This window comes from Pterocles gutturalis, unplaced genomic scaffold, assembly GCF_000699245.1.
Source record: "Pterocles gutturalis isolate BGI_N339 unplaced genomic scaffold, ASM69924v1 scaffold23934, whole genome shotgun sequence".
Lineage (NCBI taxonomy): Eukaryota > Metazoa > Chordata > Aves > Pterocliformes > Pteroclidae > Pterocles > Pterocles gutturalis.
Genome location: NW_010133857.1, coordinates 291 through 12,279, shown reverse-complemented (window position 1 = coordinate 12,279; position 11,989 = coordinate 291). Strand labels below are relative to the sequence as shown.

General features: G+C 48.8%; 1 protein-coding gene across 1 annotated transcript; it reads right to left on the bottom strand.

The window, feature by feature from the left end:
* Window positions 1–304: 304 nt before the first annotated feature.
* On the bottom strand, window positions 305–11,983 carry FAM76A (family with sequence similarity 76, member A; the record flags this gene model as incomplete). The annotated part of the gene is made up of 8 exons (XM_010081403.1): window positions 305–490; window positions 3,035–3,136; window positions 3,591–3,726; window positions 8,881–8,967; window positions 9,489–9,646; window positions 10,493–10,645; window positions 11,043–11,097; window positions 11,934–11,983. Coding segments are annotated over 8 exons (828 nt in total), but the record flags the coding sequence as incomplete, so codon positions are not given.
* Between the last annotated feature and the right edge of the window lie 6 nt (window positions 11,984–11,989).

Sequence of the window (11,989 nt, the reverse complement as noted above, 5' to 3'; positions counted from 1 at the left end):
AGAGGGAACAGTTCAAGAAAAAGAAATCAACTTCCCACCACGTGCAGCTCCCATCTTATCTGCGTAACGACTGGCCATGGCTATTGCCTCACAGCAGCAGGTTGGGAACCAGCAAGAAGTCTAACGCAGCAGGTTCCTGTTCGCTCATCGAAAGGGTTGGCAGTGGTCGCAACTGGTTAGGAAAAAACTTCCAGAAAACAGTACTTTTGGGAAGGGGGTATTTCGGATGTCTGGGACCTCTCCCCGTGGATCACCGTGATACAGACTGGATTCACCAGAGATGGAAACCAAGTCCACGGCAGCAGGATAGTGACAACACGGAGGTTTTGGCTTCCAGCGGTCAGGCAGGCCTCCCAGACTCCTTGGCTAATGCTGCGGAAAGCTCCCAGACTGGGGGTTTGGTTTAAGGGGAGGTTATTGCTCCTGACTTCTCAGGCTTTTTGCCCTTCGAAAGGGCAGCGGCTTGCTTCAGGAGTTCTCTGTTCTTGGCCTGGAAACACAGTGAAAAGAGATATTTAATGGCACGGATCGTCATTAGCTCTCAGGATCCTAGAATTGCCTGGGCAGAAGCTGGTGGCATCCTGCACACAGATGGAAAAGGAGGTAGATGTTGCTGCACGGCATCACAGCGTGAGCCCAAGGCCAGCATCTCATCTCTTTTACCACCTAGAAAAAGCTCTTCCCATCTCTTCCCCCTCACTGTAACAAAGAATCAGGGTGGAAGTTAACAGCTTCTACAGTGAAAGGTGACAAACGCACAACCCGTGCTAAACCGGCCAAGGACGCCCACCGAGGCCAGCGGGACCGGCTTTCCTTCCTTCCCTTTCACCAGCCGCCGTGCTTTGACAGCGTGAGAAGCGGTGGAGTAAAACTCTGGTGACTCCAGCCCTGGTCCTGACTTGTTTCAGTGAGCTGACGGACAGCTTCCCCTACCCGCACTCACATCAAGAAACAGCTCGCTGTTCTCCAGCTTCGCTTCACCCTTGGCTTCTTCACATGCCACCAACATTTTACCAGGAACCCGCTCTGTGCTGACCCTGCAGCCCTACCAGGAGCTTTCCAAACCCGTCAGACCACCAACATGTACCAACTCACAGTCTCTCCGATTCACACCTAATTAAAAATCACGGCAACTCATGAACTAAGCTCTCCAGCCCCTTTTACCAAACTTCCGAGCTCACTCGCCTCTAACCTATGAAGTAAATCATGCTATAGCTGTAGGAGAAGGGGTAAAGCCCAGTGAAGGCAGACACAGCTCTTGTGCATGAGTTTCCAGTGAAGGAATGAATGCACAAAGGGTTATCGGAGGAATTAAACCCTCTGCTCTAGTGCTGCATGTGGTGAAGCAGCTTCGTTTGCCTCCTGCAGGCTGGAAGAACACAGGCACCCCTGCTTCCCCCCAGGAAAAGACAAAATAATAAAAACCAAGAGCACGTTCAGAAAGCGAATTGGATGAACACTGCAAGGCACCTACAATACACCGAGAGGATCTGAACTTTTATTTTGGAATCAGTGCAGAACGTTTCTAGAGCTTCAGTCAATACCGGCTGAAGTGAAACATTCGGACACCAGAGAGAACGAGTTCAGAGCAGTCCCACCCCAAGCCCAGCACAGAACAGCACAGCGGGCGACCAACACCCTGCCCACCCCGGAGAGGCAGGTGGCTGCGGGCAAACCTGCTCGTGGATTTGACACTTCCTCTTTCTTTTCAGCAAAGTTTAAGGCTGTTGGAAGGTGTCTGACAGCTTTCAAGGCTGCCGTCCCCCTCGAGCTGCAGCAGAGGCGGCAGCAGCAGGGGATAACCGTTCCCACGCACACCAAGCACCGTCGTGCCCTGCCTCAGGGAACCGCTGCAGAGAGCGGGGTTAGATCCCGGTTTGCCCTTAACCTCGCAGCCAGGGCTGTCAAGGCAACCAAAAACTGGTGATTTGCGCTAATGGAAAATTGTCTGCTCAGAACTGGAGGAAGAACACCAACTCAGGCTTTGCAGGCCACCCAAAGCTACGAGACAGAAACAGCTCCGGGCTGAGACAGGCAGCGCAGATCAATAAAGCAGAACAGGGACAGAGGGCTCTGGATGTCATCGGTCCCTCCAACACAAACCACCAGTGCCTCCCAGCTCACGAGGAGCGTGGGACATGCATCCAGCCCTCGGCACACCACACACAGATATTCCAACCTTCAGACAGGCTTAGAGTGCTTAAGAAAGAGCATTGTGAAGGGGATCTCAGGCACCAGCTTTCTGGCGGCAGCTGCAGCCTCCAAAACCCGTCTTCCACTCCGATAATTAACCAGAGTGTGTGCTGATGGAGGAGGGGCTGTTTTCTCAGCAGGGAATAGAAGCCTTTTGTCTTATCTCCTCCCATTTCTCATGGCTAGGGCTTTTAGATCATTATAAAGCCCAGAGTAATTAAAGAGTGCAAAGTTCATTTCTGTGTCTGATTTCTTCCCTCTAACCAGCTCCCCTTTGACCTCATCTCTTGGCTGGCTCAGAGTCTATTCACGCTGATCGTCTGCCTGCTGTTTCCACGGCCATGACAAAAATCCCGCTCTCCCTGTTCCCTCCAGCTCAGGGACTTTTCTGTTTGGATACAGCGCTAAAGGAACTGCCGATTGTTTCTTGAGCTTTGTTCTCTCTGGTTACTGGTCACATAAATCACGTTAAGAGCTATGTGGTGCAGGGAGCTGACAAAGCTGCTGCAGTTTGGAGAAACAGGTTCAAACCTGATTTTGGCAATAGGTAAAACAAGTTTCATGGTTCCTGTCTAGCCCGCAGAGGACACAATGCAGCACTTGACAATACAGTAAGCCTGAGCAAAGAGCAGCGCAGAGGATATAAACAGGGGTTACAATGCACTGCAGCCTGGTACAGAGCTGCACAGGCTTGGCCGGCAGGGCAGAGGCTGCAGGACAGGGCTGAGAAGCGTTATCAGAGCTGTGGGTGCAGAGGCTCACGGGGTGTTCTGATCAGGAGTGTCCTCAGTCACTCCTGGGTACAGCACAGCTCAGCAAATTAAAACAAAAATGCTGTCACCTGTAACTGCTCCATGACCTCCTTGTGTGTCTTCTCCATTTGGTTCATCTTTGCCCTCATCTGTGACTCCTGGTACTGCAGGTCAGCTTTCAGCTCTGTGATCTGCAGACAAACCAGTGAGGAGCAAGTGAGCCGGAAGAAGAAATTAATGCCTTCACCCAGGACGCAACCCTGCCTCTGCAAAAGTTCTGTGAGACTGGATGAGTTCAGAAACATTCTGGGGTGGGCTGGGGGAGCACAATGAGAAAAGAACCATCTCACTGAGTGGCACAGAGAAGCAGGAGCAGCCAGGACTATCTTTCTGCAAGGAGCAGAATGTTTTTCCTTAGTCTTGCCCTGGCACAGAGGTCTCTGAGACAGTGGTCAGAAAATGACCCGTTATGAAATGAGATCTCCTGGGTGGGTCCAGAAAACCTCTTTAACTTTGGAGAGGAGGCAGCCTGGAAACAGCAAGAAACCTCTTTCTCACTCCAAGACAAAAAGCCAGACACCACTGGAGCGTGAGCTGTGTGAACATGTCAGCACGCTGCGGGGGGAAGCAAGCCAAGGGCTGTACCTTCTTCTCCTTCTCCAAAATCATCTGATCTTTCTGGTGCAGCATCTTTTTTAAAGTAGCCACTTCCTCCTTCAGCTGGGCAATGATAACAAAGTGGTCAGTGCCAGGAGAGTCCAGGGCGAGGTCCGGAGAAAAACTGCAGCAAAGAACACGGAAAGACTCTCATCACAACCCCTTCTCTTCACTGAGGCAGGGAAACTCCCACAGATGGCACTCGAAGGAGAATGGGAATCATTTCATGACACATGTTGTGTCCTCCAAACATTCCCTGAATGCAGTGTTACCCTCATCTCCGCCCTGGATGCCACATGTCATTTGGGAAACACATGGCAACAGGGAATTGCGTTCAATATATCGAGTTGTATTATTGCGTGATCAACAGGGACACGGGACTGCTACGCGTGACCATCAGCCAGTGTCTGAGGCAACTATTGAAAGAGCAAAGGATCCTTTTTCAAACCAAAAAGTTGAGGACAGCAATCAGAGAGCCAATGAAACTTTATGCAACCCCTTAGGAACTCTCTTTGCTCCCATGCAGTCCTTGGATGTGCAGCAAAACTTTTCACTAAATATAAACATTCTGGCAAGGAAGGAACATGAAAGAGAAACAAATAACCTCCAAGTTAAACAAACAAAGCAAAGGGAGACACCTAGATCAAAGTCAGCACTGTCCTCAGCAGGGAAAAGGGGGAAAAAGAGGTTGGACTTTTGTATTTTGATTGCACCATGAGACAGCAATTTAGGAAGAAGCTTCACTATCACTTCAGAACAAGAAAGACTCTCTTTAGACAGAGAAATAGCTGTGCACAGCATCTGTACACCACCAGGTATTCTAAACCTAAGCAACCAGTTGAAAACTGATCTGAACACGTGTCGCTCCCCTGCACTGGCAATTCACACGTCTCCCTGCGAGATACCTGGTGGATCTGGGCAGCCACGTACAGTCTTGCACTACAGGAATATTTCAGATCATAAGATATGATAAGCTACAGTCAAAGGCCCAGGGAGCTCACCTGATCTGTGCCTGCCTTCTGTTCCTCACCGCGGTAATGATGAGCCTGATTTTTATCTCCTGGTGTTAAAAGGGCAGCACACTCCCAGCCACACACACCTGAAATTGCTGCATTAAAATTTCACAGTAATAAGGCAACAAAGCTTCACCTAGAAGATTGCTTCAAGTCTGGCTGTTATCAGACAGCACTGCTGCTATAAAGATAAATATCCAGGGTTACCTGAAGCCTGACATTTTTTTTTATAGCCTCCAGAGTAAGTCAACACATATCCTGGGAGCTGAAGCAGACTGGGAAGGCTAGGTCTGAACCCAAATTACTGCCTCTCTGAAATACGCTGCCGCCTCCGTGCTTCCAGTCCTCCATCCGCACATCGAGGCAGAGCACCGGCTGCTCACCTCATGCAGGGGTGTCCTTTAGCGCCTGGAAAGAATCCATTTGCTAATTAAAAGCACAGGCTGCATGGATGGGGCTGGTTAACAAGGACATGGCAGAAGAAAAGGCTCTTTCCACCGCTGTGCTGGGGATCTACAGAGGGAAACTAAGCAGGGGCAGCTCCACAGATTTGAAAGCCACAGGACAGCCCTGCGGCACCGGGAGAGAAAGCTTGGCAAAGGAAAACTCAGAACTGAGGGTCTGCAGGGGACAGCCCACAGGGGAAGAGCCTCGCATGGCTAAAGCATGCTGAGAGCAGAGCTCACACCGTAAGATGTGGCAGGTCTCTGGGTACACCAGATCTAGCACTGCGCTTGGAAGAGGTTCATACAGGCACACTAGCAGAGAAATCTCCATTTTAAAACTGTTCCCGAGCACAGATTCCCCAAGTGGAGGCTGTACAAGATGATAGTGGGTGCTCCAGCCCCTTTCTGTGTGCAAGCATGTTACTAACAGGAGCTTTAATTTCCCACTCAGTGCAAATATGCTGGGGAGGAGAGAAAAAAAAGAGGAAAAAAAAGCTGCCTCCACAGAGAAAAAAAGGCTTCCTCACATTCCCTCTGGCTAAAACCAAACTCTTGCTTACACCATTCCTTTGTCCAGGCAAGCTTCCCTCCTGCCATATCCTGGGGTGATAAAGAGTGCCAGGAGATGCTCACGTTTCACTGAGCCGCTCCGGCAGGAAAAATTCCCTCCTTGGCAGCTCCTGTTGCAGAGCACGCTGTGGAGCCCGGAAGGTGAGAGCTGGTCCTGCCACCCAGCGGGGAGAAGGGACAGACGGGCCACCAGCCTTCCACAGAGCCACTCTTGCACTCAGCAGACCTGGTACTGGACCCCTGGGCTTCAAGGGCCTCCTCCTGCCCCTAAAATCTGCACCCAAGTGGGTAACAGTGGGCTCAGAGCACCCACGCATCCCCTCCTGTCAAGCACGTGAGCGCAGGCAGGTATCTTCCTGTCCAGTTGCTGCAAAAGCCACCCTCCAATGTGTCAAAGTGCTAATTAAAGAAGTAGGTTTTTTTCCCTCCCCCCCCCTTTTTTTTTTTTAAAGAGTGACAAGTCAGTAATGAAAGGTTTCTCTGTCTTTAACCTCACACTAAGGAAGCAGCCTGAGATTCCAAAATTAGAAGGAAAACTGCCAAATACCAGTCGCTCCATTCCTTTAACAGACAGATTAAGAATTAAAACAGCCAACCAACCAAACAAAAAAGCCATTTCCCCTGCAAATAAACCGCATACCCAGGATCCCAGCCTCTTGGGATAAGTCGGGGGGCATACGCTCACCGTGCCTGAACACTTCTAATTAAAGGGAATTGATGAGCTCCCATTGCTTTCAATGGAGACAGAGGAAAAAAAAAAAAATGAAGCTCTTCCAAAGACACCTGCCTCTTCCTGTTGAGTGGAAAGGAAACCAAGATGACTGCCTTAAACTCCACACCTGGTAAATGGCTGAAATTAGGCAAAACAAATGCCAAGCTAAAAGATTTTGCTGTTCAAGTCAGGCTAGCATAAAGAGGCACAGCCCAGGCTGACTGAACCAGCATCCAGCTATCCCCCGAGACAAAACTATCCCCCATGTGCAAAAATCCATCCAGGCCAAGAGGAACCAGCATCTGAACTTACGCTTCCTCTAACACCACCAAAATGAAATGACCACCAGAAATCACTTGGTCCCCATATCACAACCATCAAGAGTAACCTCCACTCGAAATACATAAACAAAAACACACAGAGGGAATTCAGTAAGGTAAAGGAATTCCTATTGTATTCGCACAGGAGCAACAACTTCAGAGAAGCTGGATCCTGTCAGGAACGCTGCCAAAGTTCACCAAGTTGAAATATGCCCCAATTTTGCCCAGCTGGAGGCTGCATCAGGAGTTTGGCTGGAGCCAAGACAGGCTGTACAGAAAGCTGTGGCTGATCTCAGCAGCAAAGAGGTGCTGGTTGTGCATCACCCCATGCCGGAGGGAGCACACTGATGATGAAAACAGCGCCTCGCACTGCGACAGACCCCAACTCCACGCTCAGGTTGTGACCCAGACTCCAGGCTGACTCTGGGGGGGACAATCTTATAGAAAACGTGCAAGAGGGGAAGGTTTGGGGGGGTTCATCCTCACAAAAAAAATCCCCAGCAACTCCAAAAGCACACTGAATGAACCACCATTATTATTCTACTCAGGAAACGCAGGCATGTGTCTATTTAAGGCAGCTGCAGCTTGCCTTTTCTACAGCATGTTGCTGGAGCTGTTCAGTAGATGCTAAAATTACACACAGTTTGTTACTGGGATTCATCAAAAAAAAGTCTGTGCAAGGACCACAGCCTTGGCAGGAGCCAGGCCGACAACATCTGACACAAGAGTGAACAGAAACAAAGGCATTCGATTCCCCTAATAAATGCTCCTGTTTTGCAAACGAATGGCTGATCCATTAATGCCAGAGCATGGGATCTTTTGCTTCTTGGATATTTTCAAGCAGGAGTATTACAATGAATTGTTAGGTCTCAGCCCAGGATTTAGTTAGCAGATAAAAATACCTGGCACTGTCCTAAAGGCCGGAGAGCAGCCTCAGTAGGTGAGCAGGAGCCTTAACTCGAGGGGATACTGCAGCAATACTGAGGGGCTGCACCAGTTCCACCAGGGACCTGTCTCCAGCCTCTCCTCTGGCCCCACCAGTGCTAAAGGCAGTCAGATGAATCCTCAAGAAAAAGTTGATCCTTAACATTTTTCCAAGTTTTAACTGAACACACTGGTGAGATGATAAATGGTCTTTTAGACCACTCTGTGGCAATCACTGCCTTACAAAATTATTTAAGTTCTATTTCCCCTTCTGGCATTTCACAGATATTGACAAGGCGTCAATAATATCTACAGGAGAGATGCGATCTGTGATCTCAATGAAAAGCCATTAGGTAGCGATTAATTAATTACCAGTGGTTTTAACAGAGCCTATGGCACTAATGACCCTGTGCTCTGGTCTGTGCTCCCAACTCAGTGCTGTTTGGAAAGAGATCCATCGAGAGGGGACAGTTTCCATGTGTGAGGCAGTTCCCAGGGAGGGAGGGCAACGGGGGAGAAAACAACAGGTGGTCTCACTTCAGGACGTCAGTGCCTTGAGAAACAGGACAATGGTGGGCACCGAGACTCTGTTGGGAAGCAGCCCACTGCGCCAACGTGGACGGGGCACTCTGGGTAGGGGGACAAAGCGTCTCGGGAGAGGAAGGAACGCTGAGAATCAGAGAGGAAAGGCAGGAATGAAAATATGCATGTACAAGACCGTAAAAAAACAAAAATCCATCTCAATCTCCTGTTTCTGCTACTGATTCCCATTCTGCTGCGCACACAGCTGGCATCAACATAATCCGGCACAAACTGTGACAGCAGAATGGGATTGGATGCTTTCAAGCAAAGCTGTTGGATTGCTCGTCCCTCCCTCAGAAGGCGGGGGGGGAAATGGGAGGTGGGTTTTGATCCTCTCCTCTGAGGCTATCTCCCTGCAGACCAGTCTGATCACCCCGAAAGCACAAAACCTGCAGACCTCAACTCTGCAGCGCAGCCAACAGCCCCCCTCTCCCTGTCACAGCAGAGGGAGGATAAAGCTCATCTGGCTGCACTTTTTCTAACTTGGGGAGCTCAGCCAACAAGCAGTTCCTATTCTAGCAGGTACAGGCACTAGGTATTCCTCTCCTCTTCAAACCTATGTCTAAATGCCAGTAACGCTGGCCTGCCAGGTCCCAAAGCCTGAGATCCCTGCTCTAGCATCAGAGTTTCCTGCTATTCGCACAGAACTCTCTCAAATAAATTTAGCAAATAAGACCGCCCACCCACAATTACCCCATGTAACAGGCTCACCTGTCACCATTGGCAGATATGGCATCAAACTTGGCTTTCTTCTTTGGGATTTCATTCTGAATAGAAGAGGTCGATAAGGTTTTCTGGCTAGAAAAACAAGGAAATTGTATGTTAGAAACTGAATGACTCGCAGTCTAAGACAGAGAAGCAGATAAATATTCCCACCCACTTTGAGCCTATTAAATAAGATTTCCTAAGGCAAGAAAGAATTATTAAAAATTCATCCCTTGAAGAGTAGCTGGAGACTAAAAATAAAGAGAAAACAATGTGTCAGTCAGATTAGTAAGCAGGTGAACAACTCATGCTTAAAATCTACATTTCAATCATTAAATTCTACAAGCACAATTTAGCTTTAATTACATACAAGTTCAGTAAGTCGAAGCACTGTTGGACTACAAGCCCACACCAGAACAGTGGGATTTGCAAACTAGCAAAGCCTGACTTAGCCAGATTCTCCTGAACAACAGACAAGTGCCAAAACCCATCACCAAGGTACCATGCCCCCAGCCACTTCTCCCAGTTCCTTCAGGAAGCACACCCAAGGGGTGTGGAGTGGCCAGGCACCCCGTTTGCTCAGCCCGCACACCAGAAAAGCTCGTGCTGGTTACCTGTTATAGTGGCTGCCACTGCTGAGCCTGCTGTACTGCTCCTTCTCTTGAAGACTCGCCCGGGAAGAGCTGCTCAGGTGTTTGCACTGCTCTTTGGTCTTCTGCAGGACCCGTTTGTAGGACAGTGTGCACAGCCAGCACAGCAGCTTTCCATCCACCTGCAAGGTGAGAGAGAGAGAAAGAGAGGGGGAGAAGTTTTGGTCTTGCTTCCTGCCCACAAACCAAACACAGAGAAGACAAGAAGCACCTTCAGGCTTAAGATCACATATAAACAAGCAGAGACTCAAAAAGGATCCCCTGAGTGCCTGGAAAGGGCAACAAGAGCATCTGGCACGGCTTGTGCAACTAACAGCAGCTAATCTACCGTACCTACAGCCTCTGCCAAGCTTTGCTTACAGATCACCTTATAGCAGCCCTTCACCAGGACAGGCTAACTCCAGCGGGATTTCTGTCAAAGCAGCGCCAAGGTACGGTATGGGGTGGTCACCAAACCAAACAGCAAGGGTCTGTGCTCAAGGAGGATCAGGAGGAGGACAGGGATTATCAGAGCAGCATCCAAAAGGACCAGCAGAAGTTTATAGCCTGCAGAAAGCAGGCTTTAGGAGCACACTCCTCCTAAGGAGCACTTATGTTGTTAAAGGCCAGGGTGTGCAGAAGCCATGGCATGGGTTTCCTGGTGGAGATGTGACACTTCCAGCTCCTCAGGCTATGGCACAAACATCATTCCCCATTCCTCTCCCACCTGACATTCCACTCGGAGGCCCCTTCTCCTTTGCCAGCCTAAATACCCTTAGGCCACAAAAAAAGAGATCTTTCTCAGTAGAGCTGGCAAAGGAGCAGAGGAGATTAAACAGCTCCAAAACACAATTCCCACAGCAAAGCTCAACTCCAGAAAAATACTTTATCGCTAAGAGACACTCCCTTTTGAAATGCTAGAGAAAATGTGAAGGAGATGGACAATCAGCCCTTTTACCTTTTCGGCCTCCTTTTACAGAGATACTGACCTTCTTTCTGTCATCCTTCCGGTCAAATGCACACTGCTGTTTGCACTGCTCGCAGGAGTGCGGAGGTCCGTACTTCTTTTCAGAGTTCGTGCAACGCTGGCACTTGTTGCCAATAAATGCAGCTATAATGTTGCAGTACTGGCAGGGTTTTGGCTTCAAGAAAAAAAACCAAAACTGATACAGCAGTGCCTTCTAATTACATTAATACATTGCTCTTTCCCCTCCTCCCCACCACTTCAAAACTTTTATTTCCCCGTTCCAAGCTAATTGTCACGCTGATCCAGGAGACAGAACTACATTTGGATCCTGGGTCTCTAGCCAAGCCATGGCACCCAGACTGTTTATCAAGTGCTATCAAATCTTTAGAAAACGTCTAACACCAAAACAGAAATAATAAAAGAAGAGAAAAGGTAAAAGCTCCATGCTTGAGGGATCTACACATTACTGATCAGTCATGTTATTACCCATAAACTCCACTGGGATTCAGCAGGGTAAAGACAAGAAAGATGAAAGGAAAAGGGGCTGGTGAGAACAAGCCCTGCTCACTTACTGTGCCATAGAGCTTCACATTCTGAGCACACTTCTTGCATATTGTGTTGGTTTTGCTGTTAAAAAGAAGGACAGATCATTCTATTAACACTTCCCCAAAGAAAATTAAACCTCTGTGGTTAGGACCCGTGTCTCCCGTAGGTTTCATCTCTGGTGGTGAGACTGTATTAATCTTCACCAGGGACTCAGATATCAAAGTGCATTTCCCATCCCCATCTGGTTGAGGATAATCTGCCAAAAAGTGGTATTACTGGGAGGTAGCTTTTAATTAAGGCATCCCCAGAGGACACCAGTTTTTTGTCCTTACAAACACAAGAGTCTGATCACCAGATAATTGGCAGGAGGCGTGATTCAGCACTGGTGACAGTCCCAGGTCTGGAGGAGGTGGCTGACAAGCTCTGGATGACAAGGTTAAGGCAGGTCAGGACAGAGGTGTCTTTGTCCAACAACACAGGAAAGAACACCTCACACAGTGCCCACACGCATCTACTGGGTTTACAAATCCTTCCTCTCTAAGCGACATAACTTGCAAAAATGCAAAAGCACAGCTAAAGGAAACACATTAGGAAATAAGTTCTTGGGCAACAGAAATTAGAGAAGAGGAAAACTTGTGGGAAGATGCACCCAGATCCTTTGCTAGAAGATGCATCAGAGCACTGACCAAAAATAAAAGCCAAGCAAAAGGTACAAATCTAAGAACAGCGCAGAAGAACACCAGCTCGCCCAGCAGACCTTTGGAGAAGGTCAAAGGTCCCCCAAGTCCTCCGCAGCAATAATCTACTGGTTAAGGCTCAGTCAGCAAAGGTGTGGAAACATTACGGTTTGCCGTAATGCAAGGTGGTGCATCAGTTCTAAAGAAAACATCAGTGTCCCCAGCTCAGCAGGCATTTACCTTTCCTGCTGGAATTCAGTCCGGCAGTAAGTGCATTTAACAATGGGATGCGCAAT